General features: G+C 35.1%; 1 protein-coding gene across 1 annotated transcript in view; it reads left to right on the forward strand.

Annotated features, from left to right (window-relative positions):
* LOC150102138 (RRP15-like protein) overlaps nt 1-18,229 on the forward strand; it is a 74,624-nt gene that overhangs the window by 3,376 nt on the left and 53,019 nt on the right. The window contains exon 2 of the mRNA XM_090399366.1: nt 8,707-9,281. Within this exon, the coding sequence (XP_090255492.1) occupies nt 8,707-9,281 (575 nt within the window). The remainder of the gene's footprint in view (nt 1-8,706; nt 9,282-18,229) is intronic.

Below are 18,229 nucleotides of genomic sequence, written 5' to 3' on the forward strand. Positions count from 1 at the left end.
GTGGGTTTAGTACAGAGTGAGAGAATTATTGATGCTGTTTCAGATGAGCATTTTCCATGAAAATATTTATAGGGTATACAAATTGCAGAGATGCTTAAGGGTCAAAGATGTATAACTGAGAGGAGACCTCCACATAGCCTTTAAAGGAATGCGCAGAACCGACCAGGGCTTCTGACCTAATGTCCAATCCACGCCTTCTCGTGGTGCACCCTGTTCGGTATCTACCTGGATACTGAACAAACGAGGATGTGCTGACAGTTTGGGATTTAGCCAACCAAATTGTATTCCTATTGGTTAAACTAAAATACAAATTGATGGTACAACATGACAAAATTTCATACCGGCTGGGAGGTCGCCCGGTTAAACAAGGCCCCTGTTGTTTTTGCCAGGGAACCAGGGCGAACAGCGAAAAGTAAGCTACTGGAACAAATCTGAAAACACACCCCAACTCAACATCACCAGAGTTAAAGATCAGTACTATCAACATAAGAAACCTGAATGGCAAAGAAATGGAGCTAGCAGAGGAATTAGATAAGTTCCAGATCGACATAATAGGGGTGACTGAAATAAAAAAGACAAAAACTAGTGAGATCTTTCTGAGCAATAACTACAAAATGTTATGTTAAGGGGGATAAAAAAAAAAGGAGTTTGCTCCACCTTTGCAACGAGTTACCTTGGTGTGGCACTACCAAGTGGTCACTTACGCTTGGATCCACCGACAGTTCATCGGCTTGAAACGTTCAGATCGTAGTTTTCGATCTTAGTTTCGCTTACTGGCGGAAAAACAATAAGGGATTTTTATCCCCCTTAACTTATCAACCTCGCTAGGAAAAAATAAAAATAAAAAATAAAAAAATAGCCGTTTGGCTTTTCATCTTACAAAATGTTATATTCAGGCAATGACAATTAAAGGAAAGAAGGAGTAGCCATAGTATTCAACGCAAAATATTGTGTTGAATACAAGTAGAGTGATTTGGGCAAATATCAGAATGGGGAACTGGACAATGAGACTTATTTGTGCCTATGGTCCCACAGAAGGTTCTATTAAGTGGAGGAATTTTTTGAGGCTCTAGAGAAAGCTACTGACACAATGAAAAATGAAAAGTTGATCCTTGTTGGGGATCTAAATAGCAGAGTAGGAAATGATTGTCTGACATACAAAAATGTTTTGGGAAAATTTGGAGAAAAGAGCAAAGCTAATAATAATGGCAAATACCTGTTAGATTTCTACTCAGGACATGGAGTGGTTATTACTAACACCATGTTCCAACATAAAAATGTGCACAAATTCACATGGAGAGAAGAGGCAAGAAATAAGAAAAGTCTCATTGACTATGTTATTATTTATAGTGATGTTTTCTCCTGGTGCAGGACACCAGAGTGTACAGAGGATTTGAAATTGGAAGTGATCACTATTTAGTCTTGAGCAGGATAAAATTGAATTTCATATTGAAAAGAATGACATGTAAGAAATTTTTGAAGCGAATAAAAGTTGAGCAGCTCTCAGATGTGAAATGTAAACTAAAATACACTAAGATTATTGAAGAAAAAATGACAGAGTTTGAGAACAGGAACCAAACCTTGGAGATTCAGTGGCAAGCCTTGAAGAAAACCCTGATTGATTCTGCTAGAGAAGCATGTGATGAAGTTGTGTGCAAGGATAGAAAAATTAGAATTCCATGGTGGACACAGGAAGTTAAAGAGGCAGTGAAGGAAAAGAAGAAAGCATATCAAAAGTTCCTGTCAAATAAGTCAGCTTGTGCTCTTACAGAATACAGAGACAAATGTAAGAAAGCTAAACACTATGTAAAACTAGCTAAATAAAAGTCATGGGAGGACTTTGGCAAGAATATAGAAAATAAATATCAAGAAGGTGGCAAAATATTCTGGAGATTGTTGAAGAAGCTTAGGAATGGAGGAAAGAGTGCTGTAAAAGGAGTTAGAGATGATAAAGGTGACATGAAAATGGGAGAAAAAGATATCCTTGAAATATGGAGTAATTACTTTGAAAATTTGCTAAATGAAACAAGCAGTGATGACGGCACAGTGATAAAAAAAAAAAACACTGCCCAGCATGCAGTCAGGAATACATATCCATACTTGAAGTAGAAAAAGCCATCAAAGGCTTGAAATGTGGAAAGGCAGCAGGAGTGGATGATATTTGACCAGAAATGCTGAAGTATGGTGGTATTGTTATATCTACATATGCTTCTGCTTTGTATATTCCTATCGTTGCTATTGTCTTTACCACTGTTATCTACACTCTCCCATACAATATCCACTGTTATCTACACTCTCCCATATAAGTTAAGTAAATCAGCTATCCCTTTGTTTTTTTTAAACAAACCATGATTCCGGCCACTCCCAAAATTTTGTTACGTGTAATCCTTTCATTCATTAGGGCTTTGTCTGTGTATGGGACATGGTCCTAAATTTATGTCCTCTGAGACAATCCGCCTGTTAAATGTTAAATATTGATGAATTTATTTTTATGCTGCGCAGCCAATACAGAGGATAGATAAGACTCTTATCCAAGGAGGCTGTCTCAGAATAATACACAGTAATAAAATTTCAAACTCAAATCTAACTGTTCTCACTTCTTTTTGTTTTACATGCAGTAGTGTCCTGAAAGATTAAACTACCTTCAGATGTCCCTCCCGCTAGGTTCATTAATAATTTTATGAGTGGCTATTTGAATTCATAAAATAGGCAGATGATATAAAATATATTTATTAAGGCTTAAGAGATATACAAGAAAAATATAAGGTACATGATTAACTTAATCACCTTCCTAGCAAAATGCTGATATCAATACTAACGCTATAATGCATAAATCATAACTTGGATAATAGAGCTCCTATAAACCTACAATTTTCCAGCTTAAATTATTTTATCATCAATCACCAAGGTCACTAATCATCTCTCACAATATTTCAAAGTTTATATCACATACAGATCCTTTCTAGGGAAGTTTCTTCCAAACAGGGACAGGTTACTGCCAAATGGGATAATCATTAAAGTTCTCTACAACTTGTCCATTTATAAATTAACCTACAGAGTTCACTCGTATCTTTAACTGGAAAATAAGATACTTTAACATTCTACTTTACCATCCCATGGAATGACTTTCTGTTCTGTCTTCAGCCTTGTCTGGACATCAAGGCACCTTTGTGGGCTACCGTTCTTTGGGTCACTTATGATAGCAGTACTATCAGGTTCTCCGAGTCGATAAGGCGATGTGCCTTTCTGGTCTTTCTCTGGAACCGCAGGAACACATCTGTATCATCGGTCACTCAATATAGCTTAGCTATTCTGTTACGAAGAGATAGCTAATTCTGCCTCGTGAACCTCGATAAGCCTTTCATGACTTCTACGGCAGAACCGGAATCATCCTATTTGCGGAGGTGGAAAGCCAATGCCCAAGAGCGCAGGAAGCAGGAACCAAAAAAGCCCCGTGTGGTGGGAACTTGACCCTTATATTTTCCCTCTCTTTCTCGGAGATTCTCACGCTTAGCTACGTTGTTTACCGCACGGCACTCATTCACTTGCGCGTGGCGTTCTTCCGGGAATGCGTTCTAGCTTCGCTTTCCTTATAAATTCTCCTTCCCTCAGGCCATACGTTGTACTGGGTGGTTAAAGTATGAGCCTTGGACTTTAGCTTTCACACAATACATAGAATGGGATACTCTAATTAAATAATAACCTTAAATAAATTCCTTCATTTGACTCTGTACCAAACAGGTTAAGTCACACACTTCTTAGACTAGACATTTCTTCAGTTTTGCCTTAAATTATAATGTACATTTCAATTTCCATGCCAAAACAACAGTATAAAAGTCTTATAGTGGCTGCACTGCATAGTTCAGAATGCCTGGACAGAGGGACGAATTCCCGATGATTGGAGTAGAGCTCTAATGGTACCCATATATAAAAAGGGAAATAAAAACTGCATGTGAGAATTACAGAGGTATATCCCTACTGAGTGTTCCTGGTAAGATATATGCAAGTATACTTGAGAAACGGTATGACAAATAGTGGAGAAATCATGGGAATATAACAAAGATCTGTATTTAAGTTTTGTCGATTTGGAAAAGGCATATGACAAGGTGCCAAGAGAGAGAAGCTATTCAAAATGCTACAGTTATATGGGGTCTTATATGTCAAGCAATACTTAGTCTTTATTTGAGTTGTAAGTCAACAGTTAGAATTGAAGGAAGTACAAGAACATGGTTTAATGTTAAATCTGGTGTGAGACAAGGATGTACATTATCCCCACTGTTATTCATTATCTATATGGATCACATTATGAAGGAAAGTGGTATTAAACATGATATCAAAATTGGAGATGTTAATGTCAGCTCTTTGTTTTATGAAGATGATGTTATACTTCTAAATAAATCCACTACAAGTCTGCAAGATTCTCTGACTAAATTGAATAACTGTTGTAATAAATATGGTATGAAGGGCAGCAATAAAAAGACAAAGACAATGAAAATAGGCAGAATCATTGAAAATGTCAACTTTCATTTGTGAATCGAGAACCTACCTGTGGAACAAGTAAAACATTTCAGCTACTTAGGCACGATTTTTATTGAAGATGGTAAATTAAATATGGAAATAGACAACAGAATCAACAAAGCTGGTATGGTAGGAAGTCAGTTGAATAAATTCATATGGAATAAGAGAGAAATTAGTCAGAACACTAAATTAGCTGTGTTCAAGACAGTGTTCAAACCAGTTTTAACTTATGGATCTGAGAGCTGGGTCAGAAGTAAAACACTTGACCAAAGACTAGAGACTGCAGATATGAGAGTCCTGAGAAATATTATAGTTGTGAACAGATGGCATCAATGGCAATATCATATTAAACACGATTATATTAGGAAAGAACTTGACATTGTCAGCATCCAGGAATGCGTTATCAGAGCTAATCTCAGGTGGTATGGTCACTTAAACAGAATGGGCGAAGAAAGATTAGCAAAACAAGTGTTCTCTGCCAAGTTGGCAGGAAAACGACCCAGAGGAAGACCAAGATATAGGTGGATTGATACAATACAAAGTGCCTTAGATGATAGAAATATAAGATCTGGTAATGTTGGAGTCTTGACAAGTAACAGACTGATTTGGAGGAAAATTGTAATGATGTAAATTTTTCATGTAGTACTATCATATCCTGTACACCCCTTGAGGATACATGGCAGGAATTTGATGATGATGACAAATAGCAGAGACTAAACGTCTATGTGAAATTGGGGGGGGGGGGTGAGTTGGTAAGAGATTGATCATTTATCAATCAGTCTAATTGCTCTTCTCTGTATTGAGTCAAGCATATTGAGGGAGCTTTTAGGAACCCCACTCCAAATGTGAGAATAGTATTTGATATCTACTTTTGAATAGGAAAGCTTCCTAAGCATAAGCAACAATATTCTCCTCTACAAATCATTGATCAGACCACAACTAACTTACGTTTCTCCAACGTGGGGGTCACACAGCTAAAAGAAGCAACATCAACAGATTACAGACAATCCAGAACAAATGCCTAAGAATGGCATTTAAAGCCCTGTGGTTCATCAGAAACATCCAGTTACACAGATGTTTAATCTTCCAGATATCAAGACCTAGATGATAGGCATTGCAGAGAAAATCTTCACAATCACAGATAATCACCCAAATCAGCTAATTTGACAGGCAGCAGACTACAAACCTTCAGATCGTTTCAAACATAAAAAATCGAAATCCCCCATTGCAAGAGAAAGGTGATACAGCCTACAATGCTCACACTGAGTGGGTAATTACCCACAATAATCACATCACCCACAAACTAAAATCCAGATGAAGGGTCAAGGACTCAGTCCATCAACCAATGCAGTTCCAAATTGCAGCAGTGCATTAGACAGTGCTGCTATTGTTCAAAACATTTCTGGAACTTGTCTCTTGGAATGCAATTTATTAATTATTCACCAGATGACGAATGTCAAAAAAATACAGTTTATCGATTTTGTTAATAGCCAAAATAGTACGACTAAGTCTGGTGAAGATCAAAGATGGTCCACTTTGGTGATTGATGTTTTATCCAGAAATTCACTAATGTCATCTGCATGGGAATTATCATGATGGATGATTCAGTTATCCAGCTAATATGCACATGGTTCTGCCTCACTTATAATCTAGTGATAGTAGTAGGAGGCCATTCCAGGAATTTAATTTTCACATCTTGTATTTGAATATAGTGATATAAACGATTGAAAACAGGTATTTCTAACATGCAAATTTTGTTCACATTTTTCCTTTTTAATTTTAAAGAGAAACATGTATCTCGCAAACATATTTATTTTTAATGAACAGAAATAAAAATATTTCTTGTATAGCAGTCCAGATTTCTCCAACTAAACAGCTAAACATTTCTAAAAAGCAGAACAACAAAGTTTTTATTGATTAGCTGAATAATCAGGATTATGAGTTTGTTGCTAAGGTCACAACTGTGATTGCAAATGATTTGATGAGGAGATTGTAGAAAAAATGGTGTCCAGTATGTTAATGCATGAGATGATTTTGATGGTCTGAAGGATTTGTACTTGTAAGGTGGATTGAAGTTAAATGGATTTAGAGTTAGGTGCTTGGAGAAATTCTTAAGAGAAAGAGCATAGTCAGAGAATTTAGATGTTGTTGTGATTAAAATGTTGAAGAGGCGTGTGAGAGCCAGCATCCAGAATTGGGTTGACAACAGTGTTTATTATCTTTGTTGGACAGCATGGATTTCTAAAGGGAGGTGATGTTTTAGTAATCTTCTTATTTATTACAATAAGGTGACAGCTTCATTGGACAAAGGAAATGGATGTACTCAAATTTTGCAAAGGCTTTTGATAGATTACTGCACGATAAGTTGATAGTCAAACAAGAACGGGTGGGGTTGAATATTAGACAAAAATTGGATTTGAAATTGCCTATCTGATAGGTATCATCAGATTGTGTATGGGGAGCAATATCCCAAAAGATGAAAGTCACTAGTGCCCAGTACCGGATGTACATATAAGCTAAAAAAGCTACAGCTTAGAGCCTCGCAAGCTACTGGGGCCTCAAATAAAAATACAAAAAGACCAGCTGATGTAATTTAAAACAGTAGGGGGCCTCTGGGTTTTGTATAGCTTAGGGCTTCAGCAAGTCTAAATCCAGCCCTGGGTATGCCTCAGAGGCTGTTTAGAGCATAATTGTTTAACCTGTATGTCATTGATATTGGGGAAAATTTGGATTGAGATATTTAGTTATTTGTGAATGATGCAAAGTTGGAATGAATTGTGAGGAGTAGAACAGATCTTCTGGCCTTCAAGAAGACTTCAATGGATTGAGTTAATGGGCAGGTGAATGTGGATGTGAGTTTACTGTTGCAAAATGTATGGTTTTAAAATTTGAAACAAAGATGGGATATAGAATTTACACTTGGTGGGGATATATGTTGTTGGAGGTGGAGGAAATAACAGATCTGATGATGATGGTGGATAAGGATCTGAAATTTAGAGACACATTGCCAAAATTGTGAGGACAACACAATGAATTGTGGAAATGATGCTGAGGACACTGACTTGTATAAGTAAGGAGATTCTGGTTCCATTGTATAAGTCCTTGATTAGGCCACATATGAACTACTTTGCACAGATTTGGTCACTTGGTTTTCAAAAGATGAGATGTTGGAAAGAGTCCAGAGGTGATTGATTAAGGTATCTCTGGAATATTGAATATGAAGAAAGGTTGAATAGATACACTGGATAGGAGGAATAGGATTGATATGATAGAAACATACAACTTGGTAAGGGGTTGCTATAGGATTAACATTAAAGAGGTTTTTCGTGAAATGGTGGGAGACCACACTGAGAGTGTGGTGTCTGCAAAGAATTCAAATGTGTTTAAGGCAAGGTATGATGAACTGTGTGTATGACAAAGGGACCTCCTAGATGAGTCTTAGGATAATAATAATAATAATAATAATATTCGAAATTTTGCTCCATTTGGATCACTGGGTGGCCCTTCACAAGGCCTTAAACAGGGATACTTCAATTTTTATCACCTTGTATATATATATGACAGGTATATCAGAATAAGTTTATTCAATTTGCTGATTTTCTAGAGCTTCTAAAATAGCTAACATTGAAATTGAATCAAAAGCCTGTTCAAAATCAGTAAAGGCTAGATATTCATTGTTTTTTCAATAATTTTCTTTCTTATTACATGGATATGATCAATGATGCTGTAGTTTGTTCTAAGTTTGCATAAATTGAATTTATTTTGTATTTGAGTTGCTGTAAAATTACTCCAAGTTCTTATTGTCCCAGATATACATCACTTTATTTAGAATGAACACTGAAATCTAATTTTTTTTTTAAGAATTTTTAAATACTTGAGAAATGCAGTACATAAAATAACACCACCACCAAATATATATATCTTGTTGACCTATTTTCATAGGTCATAAGATAATCAACCAGATTTCATAAGGGAAGAAGAATGTTTTCTTTCATCACAGATATTTGCTACATTTTATTTGATATAAAAATATACTAAATAAAAATTTTGGTCTTCATTGATTATCAGTTCAGTCATTTGTATGTATAGGAACAGTCATTTCAACATGCTATAAATAACATATTTGAAAAAATGAAATGTGAGTTGTTGAAATATACGTATGTTCTGTCTTTTTATTTTTTGTTTCAGGTACTAATAGCAATCAGTTATTAAATTCTTTTAAAAAGATCACAACAAAAAGGAAAGTTGATGATGCTACTGATAAAGATAATAATCAGAATGAAGTTGAAGAAGATGCTTCCATTGAAAATCTGACTTGGGCAGATGCCATGGCTAAAATTCTTTGCATGGGAAATTCTCCAAAGAAGAAATTTGCTACCTTATCTAAAGTAAAGGAAAAAGGCACAGACAACCAAGACATGAAGGAGACTTCAAAGAATTGTGTTGAAGTTCAAGGGGATAGAGATGATAATGATAGTTCTCTTGAAGTGAATGAAATGGAAGATATTTCTTCTGGAAATCCAGCTTGGGCAGATGCCATGGCTAAAGTTCTACACATGGGAAAGTCTCAGAAGAAGAAATCTCTTATCTTATCCAAAGCAAAAAAAGATATAGACATTAACTTACACAAAAACACTTTAAAAAATTCTGTTCAGATTGTAGATCAAGAGGGAAGAATATTAAAGGAGAGTACTGTATCTATGGAACAAAAAAGGACCGAATTATGTGAAGAAAGAAATATGATGTTAGAAAGAAAAAAACAAGTAAGTACTTGAATTATATTACATTTAATTTATATCAGAGATATTTGAAATGTGAAATGCAAATTTAGAATATTAATCCATAATGTAGATTTTTCACATTAAAGTTAGGGGACATATTGCAAAGGTGGTGAAGGTAACACAGAGAATTGCTGCAATAATGAGAAGGACACTGACCTGCAGAGATAAACGATATAGAGATATCATTCCGTTGTATAAGACTCTGATCAGCCCACACTTAGGCTATTGTTCTCAGATTTGGTCCCCATGAAATTAACTGTGGAAAGGGTACAAAGGCAGATAACAAAGATAGTTTCAGGACTGTACAATGTTAGTTATGAGGGAATGTGGACTGCAGAGTTTGGTGGATAGAAGAAGGAGAGGTGATATGATTGAGACTTTTAAACTGTTGAAAGATGGTTACAGGGTTGACACTGGGGAGTTCTTTCACTTGGTTGAACAGAGGGAAGGAGTAATGACAAGAGGCCATCCCTGGAAGTTACGAAAGGAAACCGTGAGCAAGAGAGTGAGGAGTGATTTCTTTTCATGGAGGGTGGTTGAACCATGGAGTGGTGAGAGTGAGAACGGTCAATGAGTTTAAGGAGTGGTATGATAAACTTTGTGTTTCTTAGGGGGGGGAGGGACCTCCCCTCTATGAGTCTTTTGACTCCATGGAGGCCTGGATAATAATAATAATAAAAGTTCACTTTAATGAATGAATGAAGCCAAAAGAATTTGGGCTTCGTATATTATCAGTAATAAGAGAAAACGTAATTCACTAATGGATTAATGAATTACCTTTTCTCTTGTTATTGATATTTTATTTAAGCTTCTTTTATAATGTAATGTAGATTAAAAAAAATTACATTGTACATACAAACCTATGACTGATGTCTGGTTTTCATAGCAATCTTACTGATTGTAACATAAATGAGCTTTCTAGGATAAGTTGTTCAATTCAACTCTGTCGACATCTCCTCTCCTTTGAAAGATTGGTGAATATCGCATAACAAATTAAAATTGTAAATTTATTAGAAATTACTTCAAACAAAGATAATATTTTAAGTAATTATAACAAACAAGACTAGGATTTTTCTTATTTTCTCATTAAGTAATGAAAATCCTTGTAATGCTCACAGCTTAAAATTCTATACATTAGTTCTTCTCTTCTTCTTAGAAGCCCAGTTGTCAGCAGCTCTTTCGTAATTAAAATCTGTTGGATGTGGTCCCTCCAGCGAAATCAGCATCAGATTATTTAGAGGGTTCTGACTGATGCAATTCCTCATACAAGTTTTTATCCTTTTTAATGCAGAGAAACCCCTTTCACATTCAGTTGTGCTCACAGGTATGGCCAGTCCAACAGCAGTTAGGTTTGCTAAATTTGGAAAGGACTCTGAGCTCAGACGTTGCTAATTTCAGCAGTATTTGTCTTGGATCTAGATTTTTGTATGACTGTCCATTAATCAATTTTGATGCAACTGCCCATTCTAGTTTAGTACTTTCATAGTTTAAAACTGCAGGACTTCCATTTCTGTAATAATAATCAAAAAGAATCTCAGAAGCCTCACGTTGATCATGACTTTCTGCATTGAAAAGCAGGAAATGATTGAAATATCTTGAAATCTTGCTTCTAGGTGTTTAATAACTGTGCCTATGTATTTATCATATATTGTAGTCTTAAACATAATAACATTAGAATCTGAATAATCAATGTGAAGGTCTGACCATTCGCCTGAAAGATGCTGATGAAGATTTTGAAAACGACTGCCAAGAGTGTCTTTCAATTTTACGATGGATAGTTTTCTGGCTTCTAAGGCTGGCTCTATTTCAGTTAAGTCAACATCTTACCTTTGCCATGATCTAGACAAGTTAGATAAATGCAGTAACACATCTGAAAGCATCATTAGCGAAGCTACGAAATTGTATGTTCTGATATATTTACTTAAACCTTCAGCTGTGATATCATTTCGTTCGGTGGCCTCTCTTTCCAATGCAGCTATAACACTCACCATGTATTCTCTTAGAGACTGTATTGCAGAATCATGAGATAGCCATCTAGTGTCACTAGCCATTTTAAGTTTAATCTGAGAACTGTTCAGTATATTTTGGATTTGGGTTAAACCAGCCACCCTGACTGAGGAATTTTGGAAGAAGAAAAACAGTTGCCTTAAGATATCATTAGACATGACTAAATAAGGCACTTCAGCAGCTGCTTGGGCACTAGCAAGAGCCAGTTGGTGGTTTACACAATGACACTTGACCATGAGTCCATCTGTTTTATCTTTGAGCAGTTTTGCAACTCCCTTTTGCTTTCCAATCATGACAACTGCTCCATCAGATCCTAAGATCACCAGATTTTAAGTTTTTAAGCCTAGACAGTCAAGGGTTTCAATTACTTTGTTAGTTATAGTCTCAGCATTGCCATCAATGATATTACAAGTTTATACAAAAAAAAAACTAACCCTGATCTCTTTTCTAAGTTGACAAACATATTTAATGTACACAATCAGCTGTTTTACAACTGAGATGTCTGCAGTTTCATCACATAAAACACTGAAATAATCTGCAATGCATAATTTTCAGTATTTCAGATCTAATTTCTGATGTTAAAATATCAATCAACTCTTGCATTATTCTTTCTGAGGTATAATGTGCATTTTTACCAATGTTAAGATGTTCTAAGTAAGAACAGCCCATAGCTTTGCAATGCCCAAGCAATTTTTCAAATAATGTAGTATGTGGTAACTCATTTTTCACTAACTAATGCATAGATCTTAAAGCTCCCAGAAAAGCATCTCTCTCTGCAAGTTGTTTGAAATTGATTTTTCAATTTGCCCTATTCCAGTTTCTTCTAGTATATGTTTTTCAATTATATCTGAACAGTGTGTAACTTGCTTTGTTCGTGGTCAACCGAGCTTTCTTTTCGAAGTCTTGTGCATGGCATAGTTACCCAAGTCACTTCCTTGTTTGTGGGTCATCTCTTTCCATATTTCATACATGTCAAACACATCATTCCATTATCTTTCACCACTAACCAATGGAATTTTTTAAACCATTCACTGTTAATCCCCGATAAGCGTTGTTTAGACGCACATTTTACATTTGAAAGAGACTCTGCAGAAATCGACGATTCTGTTGTTGGTTTGGTGTCTTCGGTACTATGCTTATCGGTTTCATCTTTCTTAAAATAACTTAAGAGTGTGGTTTTCTGACTTAACTTTTTACTCATTATTGGGTAATTTAATAAATACAAAATATCATTGTTATTAAATTAATCAGAACAAATCACTGAATTGTTCATTGACAGTAATACCCAAGACACATAACATGCCTTATGTTGCAATTTTACTATTAATAAGTATTAATTACTAGGAATGGGAATTGGTATCACTCGAGACCGACGTCATAGTCCTCGAGAGTTTTGAGAATTCCCTGAGATCACAACTATATTTGATGCACAGGCCTATTTTCTTTTACAAAATAAAATATTAAATACAGGTATCCCTTGCTTAATGCAGGATTTGATTAATGCAGCGAAATTAATTGTAACAATCCCTTTATATATGCAGCAAGAGTTTTAATTAACGTGCTTTTAAATTTAGCACGCAAAATATATAAACCCCGAGGAGTGTTTCCTGGCCCAGAGAAAGAAAGTCGTAAGCATGAACATTAATGATAACGCACTTGGTCATCCAAACTCTCTTAATGATCTGTGTGAGAATGTGAAAGTTTTATTCTTTCCACCAAATACGACATCATTGGACATGGGTGTCATTGCAACTTTCAAAGGCAGTAGAAACAACAACGGGAGAAAAATGTGATTACACTCCAAGAATTTTGTAAAAAAATTAACATTAAACATGCAATTGAAAACATTCATGACTTGTGAGAGCAAGTGTCTTCTAGCTGCATGAGAACTGTTTGGAAAAGGAAAAACCTTTTGTAGAATGCAGTAATGACTTAGGTGGTTTTCAAAATCCTGTGAACAACATGGTTGAAGAAAATTTGTAAAGACCTTAGTTTTGATGGTGTTGATGCAGAAGATGTTAAAGAATTATTGGATTCAGATTCAAAAGATTTCAGTGACAATGATCTTCTTGAAATTGAACAACAACAATGCGCACTTTAAGACAACGAAAATGGAATGTGAAGATAAGGTTCCAAAGGAGATAACAATCAAAGAACAGGATAGAATATTTCGCTGTTGAGAATCCCTTAAGCAGCAAGTAATGGACATGGATTCAGATGTTAATCAAAGAATACTTGTTTGCCGAGGTCTAGAGAGTCATTTTGCTTGTTATTGTAGAATTTATGCTGATAAGAAAAAAAACTAAAACTGTTCAAACTCCTCTGGATAACTTTTTTGATAAAAAATATTGCAGTAACTAATGTAGGTACAAGCATTTATTAAACATCTTTCCTAAAAGAGTACCATATAAAATGAATTATTAATACAGTAATTGATCATGGAAGAATTGTAATTTTTGCCATTGATTATTATATTTGATTAATGCGATTTTGATATATGCGGTAACATCGAGGGATTAATTAATCGCGTTAATCAAGGGATACCTGTACTTGACTCACGATCTTTGGACAAAAACCATTATTAAGAAAAATAAATGTAGATTTTTAACATTGATTTTTGTCTTTGATTCGAATTTGCTCAATTTTCACAATTTATTTCTTTCAAACATCAAAGTTATGTCTCTTTCTTAAAAGATCTTCTTTGCAACCGATACTGTTGTATTTGCGATCCAGATTTTTGTCTTCTTCCACGTACAGATTGGTGTGCATCAAAGTGAATATCCAAAGCTCTCGAGATTGGCTTGCAATGCAAGAAATTGAGCTGGTCTCATGAGTATCGAGACTCTCCTGTTCAATTTCTCATCACTATTAATTAAAAAAATGTCTTAAATTATTTTTCCATTCTTGCTCATTATTTAGCCATGTCAATTCGTAACATTAATTAGCCAGGCGGTCAGTAAAACCAGCCAGGCAGTTTGCCCATTCAAAAGGTCCTTGGGAGAACATAGATGTATTGTATATTCTTCTAACATGACCCAACATTATTATTATTATTATTATTCAGGCCTCCATGGAGTCAAAAGACTCATCGTGGGAGGTCCTTAGGAAACACAAAGTCTATCATACCACTCCTTGAACTCATTGACCATTCTTTCTCTAACCACTCTCTCACGTAATGCATTCTATGGTTCAACCACCCTCCAAGCAAAGAAATCACTCCTCACCCTCTTGCTCACACCCTTCCTTTCGCAACTTCCAGGGATGGCCCCTTGTCATCGCTCCTTCCTGCCGTTCCACCAAGTAAAAGAACTCCCCAATGTCTACCCTGTAACTGCCTGTCAACAGTTTAAAAGTCTCAATAATATCACCTCTCCTCCTTCTAGCCACCAAACCAAACTCATCATCTCATCCAATTGGTAATGGGTTGAGTCCACTAAGAAGAAAGGTTCTCCACTTATCGCGATCTTTAGCCATCTCAATCATGACTCTATAGCTGGGTAGATGTGAATGTTCTTTCAGCAACTTTATCCAAGTACTTCTTGGTCTGCCTCTAGGTCTTTTTCTTCCGATATATCCATTCAGAGCTAAATATGGGAGTCAATGAGGGGCCATTCTCCGAATATGACCAAACCATCTCAGTTGATGCTTAATGATTGTGTCTATTATATTATCTGGGAAGTCTAAATCTGTTCTGATTTGATCATTAGTCTTATGTTGCATCCAGTGGGTGTTATTAATTTTTCTGAGGCATTTCATTTCAAATGCTTGAAGTTTCTTGATTGGTTGTTGAGTTAATCTCCAGGCTTCTGAAGCATAAGTAGCCGTTGGGATAATAATTGTTTTATATAATTTTAATTTTTAGACTCGTTGGGATTTTTTTATTTTTCCATATTTTGTTTAGTTTATTCATGTTGGTCCAACCTAGGTTTAGCCTGTGTTTTACTATTTCCATATTGTTGAGGTTACTAGATATAAGACTGCCAAGATAAACATATTTATTAACTTGTTCCAGCAGGTGATTTTCAAGATTTATAGAAATATTTTCTTCTTCTCTACCTATCTTCATTATTTTTGTTTTATGAAGATTTATTTTCATACCATAAGTTTTACAAGAGTCATTTAAAATATTAATAGTTTTTTCTAGCTGTGGTTTAGAATCTGCTGAAATAATGATATCATCCACGTATTTTATGTGATTAATGTTAGTACCATTGATTTGTACACCTGGTTCATCGGCTATGGTTTTACAGACTTCTTCTAGGAAGAGGATAAAGAGTTGAGGTGATAGAGGGCATCCCTGCATTACACCTTTCTCAACTCTGAAATTCTCGGTTTTAATGTTGTTTGTTTTAACAAAAGTTTTTGTGTCTCCATAATAATTTGTAATAAATGTTAAAATATCAGAATCCATTTTTACGTTTTTTAGGATAGTAATCAATTTGTTTCTATTAACTGAATCAAAGGCTTGCTTAAAATCTATAAAACAGTATATGGGCAGGTTGTATTCCCAATATTTTTCTGCTATATTATTAATGGTGAAGATATGGTCTATAATGGATCTATGTGGCCTGAATCCTGCTTGGTTTTCCTCTATGATTTTTTCTGTAAGCACCTGTGTTCTCTTTTGTATAATTCGAATGAATAGTTTATAACTATGACTTAAGAGTGTTATGGGTCTGTAATTTTCACATATTCTTTTGTCTCCTTTTTTGTGAATTGGTATAATTCCTGTTTTCCAGTCAGTTGGAATTACTCCAGTATAAAGAATTTGATTAAATAACTTCATTAAGAAATTAATGGCTTCCTTGCCACCATATTTCCATAGTTCTATAGATATTTCATCTTTACCTAGCTTTTGAAAGTTTCATTTGGTTTATTGCATTTATAATTTCTGCTGAGGTTATGGTGTTTTCATATATCATCTTTTGCACTATTACTAATAACCCCTTCCCAGCTTCACATCATCTGCAAACAACTGAATATCCCTTTGCAATCCATTGACAATGTCATTGATATAAAAGTTGAACAATATAGGTCCCAGTACTGAGCCCTGTGGAACCCCACTTGTAACCTTCTGCTTCCTTGTATTGCCTCACCATACACAACTCTCTGACCTATCAGACAGCCAATCCTGAATCTATTTGACTAACCCTACATTTAAACCCATGTGCTGCAACTTAAATATGAGCTTATCATATGGCATCCTGTCGAACGCCTTTATAAAATCCAAAAGACATCACAAATAATTTTCAGTTGTTTGCATTAAAACAAACTGTTATAGTGAATTACTTATCTTAACCATCTCACATAATTTGATCTTCAAAATGGTGGAAAATATTTACATAAAAAAAAAAAAGAAAGATGTTTATGGATAAAAATCAGTGATTTATTGATTTAGGTTCTTTAATTCAGAATTTCCAAAATATGTGCATGATCCCTTGAGAAGTGGTGCAAACTTTTTTTGGTAAAAATATTTATTTATAATTAGAGTTCATTAAAGATCAAACCTTTAAGCAACCAGTAAATCTATAAGGAATGCAGAGAACTAACTGGGTCTTCTAATCCAATGCCTGATCTTTATCTTTTCATGGTGCACTTATCTGCTTGAATTCGCAATAACAGGGATAGCTGGGATGATTTTTATGGTAATTGCATTCATAAGAGGGAACATTGTTCCAGAAGACAATAGCAGAAGGAATGAATGAAAAGGAAGAAAAAATTTGTTTTGTGAGTTTCAGATTGAACCGTAAAAGGATGTTGAATAGCTGCTGCATATGATTTTATAGATTTAGAAGAGAGCTGAGGATGGATGTCAGTTCTCTTGAACAGCTTCCATGGAAATATTTATAGAAATTGCAAACAACAGAAACAGAATGCCTGTGTACAAATGAGTGGAGTGAGTTTTTGAGAAATAGATCTTTAATCAACCTGATAGGTTCCTCTTTATACTGAGTCAAACATTCCCATGGGCTCCAACCTAAATGTGAGAGTGGTATTCAGTGGTTCAATAGATTATGATTTATATTAGTTAATAACTGTTAATAACCTAATTTTTGGATGCTGTGAAGGTAATTTTTGTATTAGGTTTATACCAAGAGCAAGAGTGATTGGAGGTTCTGTAGCGTAATCCCAAGAAGAGAAATCCCATCTTCTCTAGTGATTTAGTGTTGTTGAAAGTAAGATTGTGAGAAAAAGGCTATTTTTTGCAAGAAATGAAACAGAATTTTGTTTTTCCATCGTTGAAAGCAACATGGTTTGATATAGTTTACTATCATTGTTCTTTTAGCAAAAATAAAGAAGTTCAAGAAATGCTAAATAACCTTGATAAAGAAAGCAGGAAAAAAGGTTTAAAGATTATTCTAATTAAAACCAAACTGATATCAGATTTAGATCATGCTGACCTAAAATTAACAAAGAATCATATTGAAATTGTGAAGAACCATATTTTCCTTGGTCATGAAGATTACAAAGAACAGGCAAGAGGGTGACTTGATTGGTAAGGGTAGCAAAGTGTGAGCAGCAGTTAGCTAATGAAGCCAAAAAGAATCTTGGAGAGTTCTTTCAATATGTAGCCAACACAAAAAAAGAATGATTACGGAAGGATGACATTGATTGGAGAAATGAGCAGTTCATAAAGGTCTTTCATTCTTGTGAATTTTGACATCATGGAGAGTTTGAGAGCATTTGACGATGAGTAGGAGAGGCTGTCAGCAAGAGGTATGTGGAGAATTTAGCAAACTTGATGTTAATAAGGCTGTTGGACTTGATAATATATCTCCATGTATTTTGAAGGAATGTGCCAGGAGTTGACATCTGCCTTGACATATTTTTTTAATACAAGTTTTGCACTGGGTCGAATTCCAAAGAATGGATGGAGGGCAAGATTGTGCCACTTTATATGGGAGGTGATAGAACTCGAGCAT

The sequence above is a fragment of the Typopeltis vanoorti genome, chromosome 10 (assembly GCF_054136105.1).
Source record: "Typopeltis vanoorti isolate ZY-2024b chromosome 10, IOZ_Tvanoo_1.0, whole genome shotgun sequence".
NCBI classification, from domain to species: Eukaryota; Metazoa; Arthropoda; class Arachnida; order Uropygi; family Thelyphonidae; genus Typopeltis; species Typopeltis vanoorti.